Here is a 17,500-nt window from a genome sequence, read left to right on the forward strand (position 1 = left end):
TATCTGTCTGTCTATCCCTCTCTTTCCATTCCTCTCGCACTCTGAGGGAAAAGCTTTTGCCTTTCTTTGCCACCGGGGGTGTGTGTGTGTGTGTGTGTGTGTGTGTGTGTGTGTGTGTGTGTGTGTGTGTGTGTGTGTGTGTGTGTGTGTGTGTGTGTGTGTGTGTGTGTGTGTGTGTGTGTGTGTGTGTGTGTGTGTGTGTGTGTGTATACTGTACTTTAGTGCAGGTTGCAGCACTCCAGTGTTCTGTTGCTCGGCGGCTTTTCCTCATGTCATTAGAACTAGGTCAGGTCAGTGTGTGTGCGCGTGTGCATAAAGAACACATACTGTACACGGAGAGTCTAGATGGTTTACACACATAACTCACTTATTTAGTTTTGTTATTTTGTTTACTCTGTATTTTTCTGTCTGTTGGTGCCACATTTTCTTTTTCCTCCTCCCTGTCAAAAAAAACAAAAAACGGTTTCCAGTGCCGTTCGGAATCACCGGCTTTTTCCACGTCGGCCTCCTCCAGTCCCCTGGGAGCGAGTTTTGCAACAGGGCGCTCATTCCCTGATTTCCAATTCCCAATCCCCATCTTGCACATCACCGACACAAGACGACTCCATGGCTGGGTTTCAACGGTTTTACTCAAAATCAAAACAGTCCTTCATGGAGTTGTTGGGTGAACACCATCGGTTCCATTCGTTTCCACTCGATTCCTCAACCCCGAAATCTGACCGCTTCACTTGTTCCCTATACATTTAGTTTTAATAGAAACAAATGTGGAGACATGAATATCGTGGTCAAAGTTTGAAGGTGAGATATTTCGGCTCGGATTGACTCGCCGCGCGTTAGAAGACCCTTCATGTTTGGCGGCGACATGCGGGTGCCAGATGCAAGGATCCAAAAGTAAAAAGCGCGTGTGTGTGTGTGTGTGTGTGTGTGTGTGTGTGTGTGTGTGTGTGTGTGTGTGTGTCGTCGTCATTGGCCCCTCAGAGAGTGGGTGGGGCGGCAACCCTGTTTCCACTATAACAGAGCACTTAACCCTAAAGACCCCTACTCTACGCTCTTTATCACCTCAGACAAACACACACACACACACACACACACACACACACACACACACACACACACACACACACACACACACACACAGTTAGCAGCCATGTTCCAAAAGGGTCGGAAATAGGCCCCTGGTGGCAAACCAAGGCCGATATCCATCCAACTGGCAGTTTAACTGTCTCTCTCCCCCTCTCTCTCTCCCCCTCTCTCTCTCTCTCTCTCCACTTTAATGCATGCTGTGCTGCGGGGAAGCAGCCTCGCACCGGCTTCACCCTCCTTCTCCGTCTCTCCCCCCTCGTTCTCGCTCTCTCCCTCTCCTCTCCAGCTTTGCTCAGTGCATCAGCCGTCCATCTCCCTCCTCAGCGCCCTCCGTCCTCCCTCCATCCCCTCGCTCCGCCTCCGCCTCTACCTCCGCCTCCGTCGCCCAAACGTTGAGGCCGCGCGCCGTGATCGGGAACTCCAGTTCCGCCAAAAAGTGCAGCAAAACAAGAACAAAGAGCTTTCACCCGCCACCACAACGGACGCAGAAGTGGGTCTCGCTGCTCGGAACGGTAACCACCCCCCTATTCCTGGCAAGAGAATCGTCCCCAAATTCTCCTCGCTACATGCGACGGAAAAGACGAACTGAAGTTTTCTCATTTGATGATGAATTCACTGATGAGTTGAGGTTTATAACAATAAAAATGATGATGATGATGATGATGATGATCATAATAATGAGGTAAATTCAAGCAACACAATCGCCTGCACACCCACCGGCATTTGAAGGAGCTGCTTAAACAGGGCTCCTTGAATTGTATCCCTCTGTCTGTTTGGCTTTTGGCCCAACTTCACCCTCCCATCATTTGACTGGCAAAGGAGAGGGAGGGAGGGAGGGAGGGAGGGGGGGAGGGGGGGGGAGAGAGAGAGAGAGAGAGAGAGAGAGAGAGAGAGAGAGAGAGAGAGAGAGAGAGGCGCCATATTAGGGCAGTTCAAATGATGCAGACGATTTCTTTACCAAAGCATCTCTTCCTCAAAACAGAATTCAACCACTGTGTGTGTGTGTGTGCGAGAATCTGTTCAGTATAAATATATACAGTATCTGACTATATATATTTGAGATATAAGAGATTTTATTGTAGAAATATTGCACACAAAGTCAAATTAAAGCCGCATTAGGGAAGGGATCCTTAAAAACTGTCTCGGGACGACCCAAAGAGACAGCGGCGTCATACAGAGTTATGGGTAAGATGAACTAGGGAATAGGGTTTCAGCCTTAACAATAAATGGCAGAGACTCCTGGACTGCTCTCGTCACTTGGGAAATGCAAGAGGAAGAGCCGCTAAGATCAGGAGGCAGATCGCAGCAGTGGGGCGCTTACTTCTGGACCCCGTCTCACGATGCCAAACCTTCCTTCGCTCTGTCTCCTCCCCTATTTCTCCGTCGTGTCTTCCTCCCTGTCTGTCCTCGTGCCGATGCCGACCATCCTCTCATAAGCCCTCCACTTTCTTCCGAGAACAATGTCTTCTCTGGCGCCGTTTCCCGTTCGCCCCGCGCAGCTCCTTCGCGCCCTCTCTTTGGCGTCCAGGCGACCCTGAGGTGGCGTACGAGAGGAAGGAAGATGAGAGGGTGAGAAGTGGACGTGCTCCCTCTCTCTCTCTCTCTCTCTCTCACTCTCTCTCCTCTCGCTCTCCCTCTCTGTTTTCGGAAATTCTCCCCTTTTTTTTTTTTTTCGCCGTTGTTTGAGGGTTGAGCCGCGCAGCTGCAAGCGCAAGGCCATCCTCCCCTCTTTTGCCAAACACACACACACACACACACACACACAGTAACATCGATTCTCTGGACTGTTATCTGCTGTTGAGGCGCTAAAAGTATGTGAAAATCTCATGTTTTGAAAGGGGTCGGGAGCCCTGCCGGTTTTGAAAAAAACAATCTGTGTGTGTGTGTGTGTGTGTGTGTGTGTGTGTGTGTGTGAGTGTGAGAGAGGGGTGTGTGTGAGAGAGGGGTGTGTGTGAGAGAGGGGTGTGTCCAATCATCAAGAGTTAATTTGGGACAGTACAGTGGATCCATTGTAAGCAACATTGCATGAGACTGTACGGGCTCAGGAGAACCAGGGAGAGGAAATAAGCTTCACAGCAACAGCCGATGCCTCTGTGTCGGGCAGTATTATGGGATTTGTGTGGAATTGGATTCAATCATTTTTCCCATTGAAACCTCAGCGCTAAGTGTGTACGTATGGAGACGTGCCCATGCACCTTTCCCCAATGCTCGACATCTTGAAGCGCTTTTGGAAGACGCCGCACGCACATGCCATGCCGGGCGTGCGGGAAAATGTGGCTCAGCGTTTCCGTGGGCGTCTAACTACGTCCAAACCGCTCCAACCGCTCCCCCGCGGTTGGAGAGGTCCCGGCCGTCGCGACCAATCAGAGACTCGTCCTGAGGCGCTGGCTCCGGCCACTCGCTCTTTGGTAGTCAAAATGAAGTCAAGATGTGGCCTTTTTTTTTTTTTACCACATCTGCTCCTTGGAGATTTTGCGTACCTTTGCGATACGGCGAGCCTGGGCGGCAGATGGCCGGTGAGGCTTGAAACACACACACACACACACACACACACACACACACACACACACACACTGTACACACTTGGAGTCAGGTGGACGGACATAGAGGTGGTGGACGGACGGAGAAATTGATGGACGGAGCCAGACCTCCTTGTGTGTCGGTTAGAGGCAGGATGGGGTGTTCTGGTGGTTGGAGTGCCAGGGCCAGGGCTATATGGTGAACAGGCTGCGTGTGTTCGTGTGTTCGTGTGTTCGTGTGTGTGTGTGTGTGTGTGTGTGTGTGTGTGGTTGTGTTTGTGTGTGTGTGTGTGTGTGGTCTATTCAATAGACCAGTGTGCCACCCATTAGCTGGCCACAACCAGATGGAGGTTAGGATTCTACAGTTTCCATCAGTGTTAATGAGGCCATCAGTGTGTGTGTGTATGTTCACCCCCCTCGGTTCCATTCCACCTCCTGACGTATTCTGTCGAGATCTCTGAATTTGCTTGAATTTGGCCAAAATCACATTAAACGATGCATCTCCTCCCTCAATCCAATTCTTCTCTTTTTGCTTCCCGTTAATAGTTAATTATTAATGACGTGACCTTCGACCCCCATGAGTGTGGCCTCAGGGCACTCCCTGAGAGAGAGAGAGAGAGAGAGAGAGAGAGAGCTTACCTTCCTGGCTTTCCCTCCTCTCACTCTCTCTCCACCTTTCCAGTCACCCAGGCCGGCAGGCGACTAATTGACTTATCTATTATTGATTGATTTGGGCTTCCGACTCCATGAGCCTCTGCTGCACTAATGGAGCGGCGTGATAAAAAAAACCCTTTTTGTTTTTTGGTCTTTCCTGCATTCTGTCTATGCACTGCTTCTCTCTCTCTGTCTGTTCCTCTGTGTGTGTCTGTCTCTCCGACTCTGGAGACCCACTATGTGTATTGTTGCATTGTTGGGAAATATGCTTAATGTCAACGTTAGCACCTGCTTAGTTGTGTGTGTGTGTGTGTGTCTGTCTGTCTGTCTGTCTGTCTGTCTGTCTGTCTGTGTGGACCATAAGGGGTGTAGACTCAGGGGGACGCGAGGAAGTTACTTAGCCACAACTCCTCCATACGACTCATTGCTCAAACACAGGAAAACATCTGGTGGCCTTATCGTACGGGGGTCTTTGTGTGTGTGTGTGTGGGTGTGGGTGTGTGTATGTGTTTGTGCGTGAGAGAGATTTTAGTCTCTGTCGTTTTCCAGGTGTACAGTATCTGAGTACAAACGTCATTATGTTGTCTAGTAAGCACACACAATGTGTGTGTGTGTGTGTGTGTGTGTGTGTGTGTGTGTGTGTGTGTGTGTGTGTGTGTGTGTGTGTGTGTGTGTGTGTGTGTGTGTGTGTGTGTGTGTGTGTGTGTGTGCCCCGTCTCCATTGTGTCACTGTGAGTGACCAAATAATTGGTTTTGTTAATTATTAAACCAAGATGTCCTCATGGAAACTCAGTCATGGGTCTTTCTCCAGTGACACAGACAAGTGCACACAATTACGCATACAGACACACACACACACACACACACACACACACACACACACACACACACCCACACCCACACACACACACAGCCAACCTCTTCCTTATCTCGCTCTCCTTTCAGCCTGGATTTGTCAAAGTCAATATCCGACGGTTGGGTGATGTGAGACCGTGTGTGTGTGTGTGTGTGTGTGTGCGTGTGATGTCATCAGAATTAGACGTGTGCGTGTGTGTACTTCCTGATACTGACCTGCAGCCGGTGATGTATGCATGTTTGTACGAGTGTGTGTATGTTGTGTAATATTGGTCTTTCAGCTGTCAACAGCATGCAAACTCTGACCTTGAGTCTGTGGCCTCAGTCAGCTATAGGGGGGTATGGTACGCCACACATACCATCTGCTGTATTTTACAGTATAGGGTGTGTCTCTGTGTGTGTGTGTGTGTGTGTGTGTGTGTGTGTGTGTGTGTGTGCCCACTGTTTCCAACTTCATTTTGGAAACAGTGGGCATCATGGGTCCAAAGGTTTTTTTTTTCTCCCTTTTCTTTTATTTAGTCTTTGTCAAACACACACACACACACACACACACACACACACACACACACACACACACACACACACACACACACACACACACAGCCCTAGGCATGACGATAAGGGTACACATACTCACATATAGATAAAGCTAGTCATAGTTAAATAAAACAGTGGTGTGTGTGTGTGTGTGTGTGTGTGTGTGTGTGTGTGTGTGTGTGTGTGTGTGTGTGTGTGTGTGTCTGTGTCTGTGTGTGTGTGTTCATTTGTGTGTGTGTGTGTGTACTGTATGTGTGTGCGGGGTGTCGAAATGCTAACTTGTCCGTGTGGTTTTGACAGAAGTGGGTTATTCGCACAGCATGTGTCCCTCGTCCGCCGAAAAACTACCCAGATACTCCTGTCTGCTCTCTCTCTCTCTCTCTCTCTCTCTCCTCCTCATCTCTCTCGCTCCTGCTCTCTCTCTCTCTCTCCTCCTCCTCATCTCTCTGGCGCGCCGCAACCCGGGGGGCTGTTTACACATGTGTGCAACCGTCGGGGGGGGGGGCGAAAAAAAAAAAGCACCAAAGGAAAAGGCCAAATCTCTCCAGCTTCTGTCTGGCCTCCACCCAACCTCTCGAGTGGAAGGCGTGGAATGACTCTCAGCTTGAGCCCCATTAGAGATCAGGGTCACTTTCAACGATACGGAAAAGTAAAATGGAAAAAGTAAAAATCCATCAGTACACCTAACCAAACCAATGCCCCCAAAAGCGGAAAAACGCAATTCCGTAGCTACTCAAATCCCCAGCCAAGCAACCCCAACCAACGCTGTGAGGCGGGAGAGGAAGAAGAAGTGGCGCTCCGACGTCTAAACCGTGGCGTTTGTCCGACGTGTAATGGGGGGGGGGGGGTTTGCGCCCGACGATGGAGAAGTGAAACCGCCACGCCGCCTACAGTCCCTCACGTACGCCGTGTGGGCCTCGTCAAAAAACCGAACCGAGAAACCCTCCTGAGAAGGGAGATTCGACCTTCATGGTTGAGTGGTTCGGCGTCATGTGGTACAGTACGTTACGCAAACTGATGCTCCCATGGATGGTTATCGTGAGCCCGCGGAAGGGACCTGCATCATTATCAAAACCAATAACCGCAACGTGGGAGGTTATCGCCAGGTCTCTGTTCGCTAAGTCTACCCGATTCGGAAGCCTTTGAACACCATTCCCAAGCGATGTCAGCGCATTTTCGTATTTGTTTTGAAAATTCTCTTACCCGTCCGTGCGGCGATGCGCGTGATGAGCCTCAGGGTGCAGGCTTCCTGTTTCATGGGGGTGTAAGGCGGGTTGGAGGATCCGCGGGTGATCACGTGTCAGCCGAGCGCAACAGATGTCATGTCTGCCGGCTCGGCCTCGGCGAGGTGACGGAGAACTCCCGCGGTGTTTAGTCTGAGCTCATTCACGGTGCCGCCCGGCTCGTCACAATAAAAAAAATTACGTAACTATTTGGACCAAAAATCCCTTTTGTGTGGTGTGGGTGCAAGCCCCAGACTGAACCAGTTCTCCAGTTCTCAAACCCTGTGGGAGATCTCTCCGTTGGACTTTCTTTTCCGCTGACTGACTATACTGCCAAGACTATACTATACTGCCAAGACTATACTATACCGCCAAGACTATACTATACTACCAAGACTAAACTATACTGCCAAGACTATACTATACTACCAAGACTATACTGTACTACCAAGACTATACTATACTACCAAGACTACACTATACTGCCAAGACTATACTATTCTACCAAGACTATACTATACTGCCAAGACTATACTATACTACCAAGACTATACTATACTACCAAGACTACACTATACTGCCAAGACTATACTATACTGCCTATACTATACTACCAAGACTATACTATACTGCCAAGACTATACTATACTACCAAGACTATACTATACTACCAAGACTACACTATACTGCCAAGACTATACTATACTGCCAAGACTATACTATACTGCCAAGACTATACTATACTGCCAAGACTATACTATACTACCAAGACTATACTATTCTACCAAGACTATACTATACTGCCAAGACTATACTATACTGCCTATACTATACTACCAAGACTATACTATACTGCCAAGACTATACTATACTACCAAGACTATACTATACTACCAAGACTACACTATACTGCCAAGACTATACTATACTGCCAAGACTATACTATACTGCCAAGACTATACTATACTACCAAGACTATACCATACTGTCAAGACTATACTATACTATGATCTCCGCTGTGGTTTGTTAAGAGAAGCAGTCGATAGATAGATACTTTATTCATCCCCATCATGCTTACATAGGCAATATAAATAGTAATATTGAAATAACAAAATAAAAATAAAAATTGGTACATAAACCTACAAAATTTTTAAAAATCGGAACATTTGCCAATAATAAACTTAAAAATGAATGTCAGTATGTCTAACAGTGAATGGTACTGTAGATAGTTTCCTGGGATGTATTAGAATTGGAAGACTTGCTAGTTGGCAAAATATTTAAGATGCTTATGACATCTATATTCATGACACGTATGCGACATATGCAATGCACTAGCTTATGAGATGGAGCTAAACTGTAAAAATATCAAGATAGTGTTGATCTAACGACTAACTCGCATCGAAACTCTGATGCTGACACGCACACGGTCATGCGCACACACACACACAAAAACACACACACACACGGCCCCATGCACACTCACCTCATGTGCCAGAGCTGGCGAATGCTTTAGGCACCTGGGGTCTGCACACACACGCACACACACACACACACACACACACACACACACACACACACACACACACACACACACACACACACACACACACACACACACACACATAAACACACTAATCCGTGGGCGCATGGGTGAATTTAGGGCAAGCCTGATTAGTAGTGCTACTGCTTATCAGCTAGAGCCAGAAGCCTTCAACCCGAGAGAGAGAGAGAGAGAGAGAGAGAGAGAGAGAGAGAGAGAGAGAAAGAGAGACTGCAAGGAAGGATTTTTTTGGGGGGGTGGGTGGGAGAGTTTGGAGAAGACGGAGGGATTAATTATGGGAGAGTTGCAAATTTAGGAGAAATGCATTCCATACACACAACAAAAAACAACAACAACAACAAGGCAAACTCACACTCTTTCCCTCTTCCTTCATTCTCTCACCCCCTTTGACTCACCCTCCCCTCGTTCCCCTCTTCACCTCTCCTCCTTAATGCCTTGTAATCCTTGGTCTTCTAGAGGCTGTGTGGGTGTGTCCGAGTGTGAGTGTGTGTGTGTGTGTGTCTCTGTGCGTGTGTGTGTGTGTGTGTGTGTGTGTGTGTGTGTGTGTATGTGCGTGCACATAACAACCCTGAAAAGGGGCAGGAGCATTGCATGTCAGGGTCATTTCTGTGTTCGATGTCCTTTCCGCCGAGTCTGAGAGGAGGCCGGTTGCCCAACGCCGAGGGTCCTGCAAGCCCTGCGAGCCGACAAATAAACAATGGCAGGACACTTCCTCGGAAGGGAGCACTTTTTTTTACGGAAATGTGACCACCTAGAACTTTCTTCCGACAGTAGCAAACAGAACGACCCTCACATCCAGCTTCAGATTCCTTGATTGTGAACGGAGACGCGAGACTCAAAATTACATCCGAGCAAAATCTCCCGTGGCCCTTCTAAACATACTTATATTAAGGAGACTATTGTATTCAGTTCTGCACAGTAGGAGTTGATGAACCACGAAGGCGATGATTGACGTTACCGTGGCAATTGAATATTTGAACTATAGCCACTTGATGCTACTTTTCTGGCTTGTCCACATTCACATCCCATTTTGACATCGTAGGTACCCGATAAGGAAGGTTGATCACTATGCACCGCGCTGATAGGGAGAAAGAACGCTAAGAACTAAAGTTGATAAATGGATCAAAACCGATGCTCTTGACAACAAAGAGGAAGTCGGGAGTTTGTTTCCATTCTTCGGTTAAGGCAAATATGGACTCTGTATGGGTGTGAAGTGCAGCTGTTCCATACCATAGAGTTTGTGTCTCTCTGAGGGGGGGGGCTCCGAGTCCCATGATTGTGATGAAGCCGCAGCTGCAGACACTTGAGTAATATCTCAATGGTGCGCCATTACACACCACATTCTGGGAAACACATTATAAAGTGTAACACAATTGACATTAATTTCGGTCCCATTTTGGACACCATTTTGCATTTCTGTATTATGTTAAATTGAGGGAAGCGCGCTTGCTTTTTATCTTAATATGCATTCATTCATGCATTCTTATGCATTCATTCATTATTTATTAGTTATTCATTAATATGACGTGGTATTTGGGCTGTGCTCCTGTGCGGCGACTGGCGGTTAGTTGAGATGAATGGCGAAGTGAGGGTCCTCTCCGTAGATCTGAAGAGTTGGGGGGCTTTGATGCATTTCTTCCCTTTGTGAGGCTCATTCACTCGCAGAGAAAGGACGCAGATAGACCGTGGCCACTACAAGGGGATCCCTGTGTCTCCAGTGTGCGCCCACACACACACACACACACACACACACACACACACACACACACACACACACACACACACACACACACACGCACACACGCACACACACAAGGACTACTACTCTTTCTCGCCCTCTCTTTACCCACCACGATGGACTTTCTAATACACTGGTGCTTCCTCCATCTATTTTCTCTGTGTACCGCCTTAAGTCATTGTGTGTCTCTCTCTCTCTTGTTCTCTCTCTCTCTCTCTCTCTTGCTGTCTCTCTCTTGCTCTCTCTCAGAAATACACACATAAACACTAGAAGCAGCTTTCAAGGCAGGATATGCTTGAATAGCAAAACCCTGTCATCAATCAATGCAAAGACAATACAGCACTTAGATGATGTTAACCGCACGCACGCACGCATGCACGCACACACACACACACACACAGACACACACACACACACAGACACGCACATAGACACACACACACACAGACACACACACGCATTCTCTGTTGTCTATATATCTACTATGTGTTTACTTTATCTTGTATAGCTGCAGGAAGTGAATTTACTGCCCGTCCTTTATTCATTTACAGGTGGTGTATTAACTGACTGTGTCTACTGTATTGTGTGCATCACCCAGCAGTGCATGTACTCTGCTGTCTGTGCCCTGTTTATCTGCAAGATGAGGTCACCCCTTCGTCTAGTTTGCTACCTGTTGTCATTGCGAATAAAACTCCCTCAAATCCACTTCAAACGTGTGTTTCCCATGACGACCACATTTCCGACCGTTTTCCTGTAAGCGAAACAAAAAAGGCACAAAAAGTTGAATATTTCATAAAGCGCCAGATGAAACCTGCTGCAAAGGTCTACCACACCCATCGGGATGGAGCTGGCTGTTTTGATGAATCGCGATGCGTATGTGGCTCGTAAACTGTGGGAGGAGTAGCTTGGCCGAAATTTGGGCACAACAATGAAATGTGCCGTAATAGTAAGCGTGCGCTGCGGTTTAGTATAGGAACAACGTTTGACCCTCCAGTTAACAGACTGTTTCTAGCCCCAAGTACTTGTCGTTGTGGCGGCCGAGCTGCGAAGAGCAAACAGCAGGCGGAAAATGACCTGGTATTCAGAACGTGTGGATCGGAATAATGTGTGGTTTGGCCCGTGCTCCTATTGATCCTTGCAGCTGGGAGGATAGGTGGAGGAAGGTGGCGACGCATGCCTGCATGCCCCCCCCACCTGTCAATCTTTTCCACCCACCATTCTGCATCGCTTCTCTCCATCCCGTTGGTTTTGACTGACAGATTATGGAGTGAAGCGTATAATTTATCACTTCCTGGTTGGTCGAATCCCTGGTCGGTCGGTGCAATGCCCTGCAGTCACAAACTGGGGTCCCTCCCTTGGAGGCCGCAGCCAGTTTATTAAACCCTTAATGGACGCCACACAGACACACACACGCGCGCACACACCCACACAGACACACACACACACAAACACACACACACACACACACACACACACACACACACACAGAAGACACTGGTCTCCCTCCTTGGCTCCCTCTCCATCATGTTTAATGTATTATGAATGAATGATTTATGGCTGGGGAGAGGCAGGAGGAGCTGGACTTTGTAATTTAGGACTGCTTATTCATTTATACGCACACTTTTTGAAATAAAGGTAGGCGCTTTTAAGAAGTATTGACTGTGTCCCTTGCATTGGCATTGTTTCAAGTCGTTGCATCGGGTATTAGGAGTAGATCTCCATTAATCCTGGCATGACAACCTGCCTTTTCATCAGCACTTCCCATGTGTCTGGAAAGGGGGATTCCCAGTTTAAGAAGGGAGAGATTCTAACCCTCTTGGATGTAGAAGCAGCTCACCCAGACAAATGGACACAGAAAAAGTATGAAATATGACTACCTCCAGTATCTGAAATGGCCCGCGCTTGGTCTCGGCTGAAAGGGGGCATTGTTTTGCGGCAGTAAGACTACACACTGTCACTGGATGAAGACCCTTCCTGTCAATAATGCGGTAGCGTAGTGCTCGCACAGCTGATTTAACTGATGGAAATAAGGCCTCGGTATATGCCGAAGGGAAGTCTTACAGCGGGTTAAGGCCAGACGAACTTGGACATTGGCGGTAACATGTTGCGTTTGTCTGCGTTTCCGAAAAACGCATGACCTTTCGAGAAGATTCCTGATCAGACATGCACAATAACATGCTCTTGGGAATACGTGCATGCGCGACACACACACACAGACACACATGCACGCACGCACGCGCACACACACACACACACGCACACATTCCGACGGGACACGCAACAAGCGCACGGGGGGGTGAAGTGGATTTATTTGATAGATGGCTAAAGGCGTGCGCTGTCACAGGCATTTCCCCCTCACCTGCAGAGCGTTCCGCCACCACGTTGAACTTCATGTCAAGTTTAATTTGTTTTCAAAAGCTCAAAGAACAAGATTTTTTTCCCGAGGCGCTCGCGAGCAACTGGCACAAGGGGGGGAAAAAAAAATGAATTTTTGGAGGATGCCTTTCACTCTTCCCACATTTCTCTATTGCTCCTTTGAATCTGCTTTCTCAGTCTTTTATTTCCTTTTCACTCACTGCGTGTGTGCGTGTGCGTGCGTGCGTGTGTGTATGTGTACGTATGTGTGTGTGGAGAGGGCAGATGGTGTAGCTCTAGGAGCCACCGCTACATTAGGGTGCACAGCAGGTGGGGGTAGTGTGTGTGTGTGTGTGTGTGTGTGTGTGTGTGTGTGTGTATGTGTATGTGTATGTGTATGTGTGTGTGTGTGTGTGTGTGTGTGTGTGTGTGTGTGTGTGTGTGTGTGTGTGTGTGTGTGGAGAGCCAGTGAGGACTGGTTTACAAGGACATTTGTCCAAAACCTTGCCTTCGGCCCATGTCACAAAGGCTTACGTCTGACACGTGTGTATACACACACGCGCGTGTGTGTGTGTGTACATTGCCGTGAGTGTGTTTGCATGTGTTCATGTAAGCCAGGGAGATGTTTAATAGTGAGGTGGTGGACAGCCGGAAGAGATGGGATGGTTTGATGTGAGCGGACGAACGGATGGTGGGATGGACGGATGGACGGACGGCTGAGTAGAGGAGGCAGGGAGGAGCGCGAGGGGAAGAATGCTTCAACCGAAGAATGATTGACATGTGAGGGAGAGGAAGACAGTTGCCGTCTGCGGCGTCTCAACACTGGCGTCTCGCCTCATCTCCCACTCTCCTGAAAGAGGACATTTCAGTGTCCAAAAGCCCCTTTTCTGGCCGCCATACGCTAGCGAGGTAGCTTCCTCTAAACTTGACATGCTTTGTCGGTCGTTAGTCTCAGAAGTCAGGAAATAGAAAACATATAAGTATAATAATTGCAGCAGAAATCCTGGACATGATGCGTGTGTGTGTGTGTGTGTCTCTATTTACGGACACATCCACTTTAGCTGGTGGAAATTGCCACTGGTTTGATCCCAAGGAGTGAAGTCCTTCTCGTGTCCAGCCAATCGGAGATTCATGTGCAGGGGCTTCTAGTGGAACAGATGGCACCTCGTGGAATGAGAAACAACGCAATGCATCTCAACGCTTATTTGAAATGGATACCCCTTCTGGACTGGATGGAGAGCGAGAGAGAGAGAGAGATTTGCAGAGCGATTGGGTTACAGCCACATCTCAGTGTATTGACAGATTCCTCATTTGAAGAGGAATCGAAACGGATGGACGGAGAATAGAAAGACGAAACCTGATACGAACAGGGGATGGTGTACATCGATCGGACGTCACATTAAAACCAAGACAAGTGAGGGGAATAAGCATCTCCAAAACGGCAGGTCTTGTGGGGTGTTCCCAGTATGCAGTGGTTAGTACCTACCAAAAGTGGTCCAAGGAAGGACAACCGGTGAACCGACAGGGTCGTGTGCGCCCATGGGCTCATTGATACCCGTGGGAAGCAAAAGCTAGTCCGATCCCACAGAAGAGCTACTGCAGCACAAACTGCTGAAAAAGTTAATGCTGCTATGATAGAAAGGTGTCAGAACACACAGTGCATCACAGCTTGCTGTGTATGGGGCTGTGTAGCTGCAGACCAGTCAGTGTCCATGCTGACCCCTGTCCCCTGGTGAAGGCACCTACAATGGACACGTGAGCGTCAGAACTGGACCATGGAGCAATAGAAGGTGGCCTGGTCTGATGAATCAGGTTTTCCTCTACATCATGTGGATGGTCGGGGTTAGGGTCCGATCCGCTCGAGCATCTATGGGATGTGCTGGAACAACAAGCCTGATCCAGGTGGGGGCCCCACCTCGAAACTTAACAGGACTTATAGGATCTGCTGCTAACGTCTTGGTGCCAGATACCACAAGACACTTTCAGAGTCCATGCCTCCACGGGTCAGAGCTGTTTTGGAGGCACAAGGGGGAGCTACACAATATTAGTGGTGGTTTTAATGTTGTGGCTGATCAGTTTATCTGGTTTTGAATCTTTTAAGTATTATTATAATTATTATTACATTACATTGCATTTAGCAGACGCTTTTATCCAAAGCGACTTACAATTGTTCAATCACCGACGGACGCAGCCATCAGGAGCAATTAGGGGTTAAGCGTCTTGCTCAAGGACGCTACAGCATGCAGGAGGAGGCTGGGATCGAACCAGCAACCTTTAGATTACTAGATGACCAGCTCTACCTCCTGAGCTGCCATCCCCATATTATTATTATTATTATTATTACAAGAGTTCCAGAAGTACTTCATTTTTCAACTGAAGAGCTGGATATAATTTAATTTGATATTTATATTCGCTCAGTCCACACCTCTTGTCCTGCGCGCCTCACCTTTCATCTTCCCTTCTCCCTCTCTCCAACCGGCCGTGTCGGTAGGACACGTAAAATTGAGCAGTTTGCACGGGCTTCCTTTAGCTTGTTTTTTTTCTACCCCCTCCGGTGAGCTGTTTGGTTGCGGGTGGGTAGCACGTGGGTGCAGATGTCTCCACCGGGGGAGTTGATTGCACTGGTGGATCGCTGATTCAAATGTCGGAGGGTTTAATCCATTAGAACCACCCCCGATGAGATAATCTTCACCCCTGTGTGTGTGTGTGTGTGTGTGTGTGTGTGTGTGTGTGTGTGTGTGTGTGTGTGTGTGTGTGTGTGTGTGTGTGTGTGTGTGTGTGTGTGTGTGTGTGTGTGTGTGTCTGTGAGCGATAGAGATTCTGTGTGATTGTATTCATCTGGAGCTAAGCCCTCTTCTTGAATTTTCAGAACCCAGAATTCACCATCTCACTTTCAGCTTTTCTGTGTTTGCCAACCCCATTCTCTCTCTCTCTCTCTCTCTCTCTCTCTCTCTCTCTCTCACACTCGTTTTTGAAGTGTGGCAGACAAAGACCCGCCTTGTCGGATACTGAACCCCTCACGCACCCATTAAACTGTGTACATAGAAAAAAAAAAAAGACACGTATATCCGTGAATGCAGCGCTTTGTCATTTTTTGGGGGGTTTATGATGCGAATACACAAGAAAATGGCACCAAGCGATAGAGGGGGGGACTGGGAAAAAAAGAGAGATGAAAAGAAAGAGGTGAAAAAAGATTATGCGAGAGAGAGAGAGAGAGAGATAGAGGCTGAATGCTGGAGCAGAGCAGCCCTGAGACAAGAAACCAACATCAAGGAGACGGATATAGCCGCTATTACATCACATTTATTATGTAAAAGTGCAATTCAGCATTTCATATGATGACATAGATCATCGAGTCTGTCGCTTCAGTCGCCCCTATCCAGACTCTGAGTTAATATCATGGAGGCAAATGAATAGCAATATGAGATTTAGAGATTTTAAAAATAAATAAATAAATAAACGGAAGTAACGGAATCCGCACGCGTGTGCGATAGACTTTGCCGTCAACAACTTCTCCGATTTTCTCCTCGTCTCGCCGTTGATCTCCTTTATTCCGATGTGCTCGGTTCCTAATATGGAGAACTTTATGGACCAGGTTGTTGCCATGAGCTTGTTTTTGTGCCCCCGTTGACCCCGAATGAGACGCAATTTAAAGGACAGATTGTGACGTGGCGCCGACGCCTTTTCATGTCCCGTGGAATCGGTTGGGGAAGCATTTGGAGGTTCCCTCGATTGCGAACCTTCTTGAGAATGTCTCTCTAACCTCTCTCTTGTTGCCTCTGAACAGAGTCGGACGCCATGTTGGGACCAAGGAGCTTCGGGGGCGTGGCCAACTTCAGCACCTTTCTGCTGGACCGCTCATCTGGCACGCTCTTCATTGGGGCCCGGGACGCCATCTTGGCCGTGGACACGAACGACCTGCGCCGACCGCCGCGCGTGGTAAGAAGGAAGGGTCTGTGGGTGTGTATGTGGTTGTGTGTGTGTGTGTGTGTTGGTTGGTTAGAGAGTGACTGTGATGAGACCCCCCCCCCCCCCCCCCCCCGTTAGGCATGCTGTTTTTTTTTTTTTTGTCTTGTTCAATACGGTAACGAGAGAGGCACGGGGACGAGCATCAGAGTCGCCTATAGGAAGCGCCGGCCCTACACCCACCCCCCCCCCACACACACACACACACACACACACACACACACACACACACACACACACCCCTGAAAGCACACAATTCACAGCGAGCGAGTGGGCGCGTTGACGACGGCGCCCACTTCTCCGGTGGGACCTCCTTGCACGCTCTTATCTGCTTGCCTCTATACAGTATGTCATATATGTAAGCACGGAAAACCAGTATAATTATTATTGTTGTTCTTTTAATTCAGCTGAAAACAGGGACCATGTAGTACTCAATGTTGAAAACAAGAGACATTTTTGTTACGGGGAGACAATGTTTTCTTTCTTTTTTTTTTTTTTTTTTTGAGCACACCAAATGAATTCTGGTATCGACCACACTTGCGTAACACAGACCATCATCCTCCTAAGGAGCCCCTTCAGATTTGCATAATTTGATCCAATTTACAGGATGAGCTTCTTGTTAGGAGCTAGGGCACAAAAGGTATTTTGAAGGTTTCAGTCACAACCGGGGGCCTCTAAATGAATGGGGACGCGTGAAAACATGCACACGCTTTTAGAAACCGGTCTTATGAAGACTTGATGCAATTGAAAAATGCACGACATTGTTTATTTACTTGTGTTTGTCATCCCTTCCGAAAAAGGGAAAATATGAAAATCCATCTTTGTTCACAACAGCTTGTCCTCCGGCTGTTGAAGCGACACGCGTATGTAGGTTCGTGCGATTAACCCTTTTTTACCCTCTTTTTCTCCGTGTCTCGCTCTCTCGCTTGTTCCCCAGATCAACTGGGATGTTCCCGAGGAGAAAAGACGGTCCTGTGTGGCGAAAGGCAAAACAGAGGTGAGAGGAAAG

General features: G+C 48.1%; 1 protein-coding gene across 1 annotated transcript in view; it reads left to right on the plus strand.

The window, feature by feature from the left end:
- The window catches only part of sema4f (sema domain, immunoglobulin domain (Ig), transmembrane domain (TM) and short cytoplasmic domain, (semaphorin) 4F), a 49,530-nt gene that overhangs the window by 17,027 nt on the left and 15,003 nt on the right, over positions 1-17,500 (plus strand). The window contains exons 2-3 of the mRNA XM_080022864.1: positions 16,313-16,464; positions 17,429-17,488. Coding sequence (XP_079878990.1) covers positions 16,313-16,464; positions 17,429-17,488 — 212 coding nt within the window. The remainder of the gene's footprint in view (positions 1-16,312; positions 16,465-17,428; positions 17,489-17,500) is intronic.

The sequence above is a fragment of the Zeus faber genome, assembly GCF_960531495.2.
Source record: "Zeus faber genome assembly, chromosome: 22".
Lineage (NCBI taxonomy): Eukaryota > Metazoa > Chordata > Actinopteri > Zeiformes > Zeidae > Zeus > Zeus faber.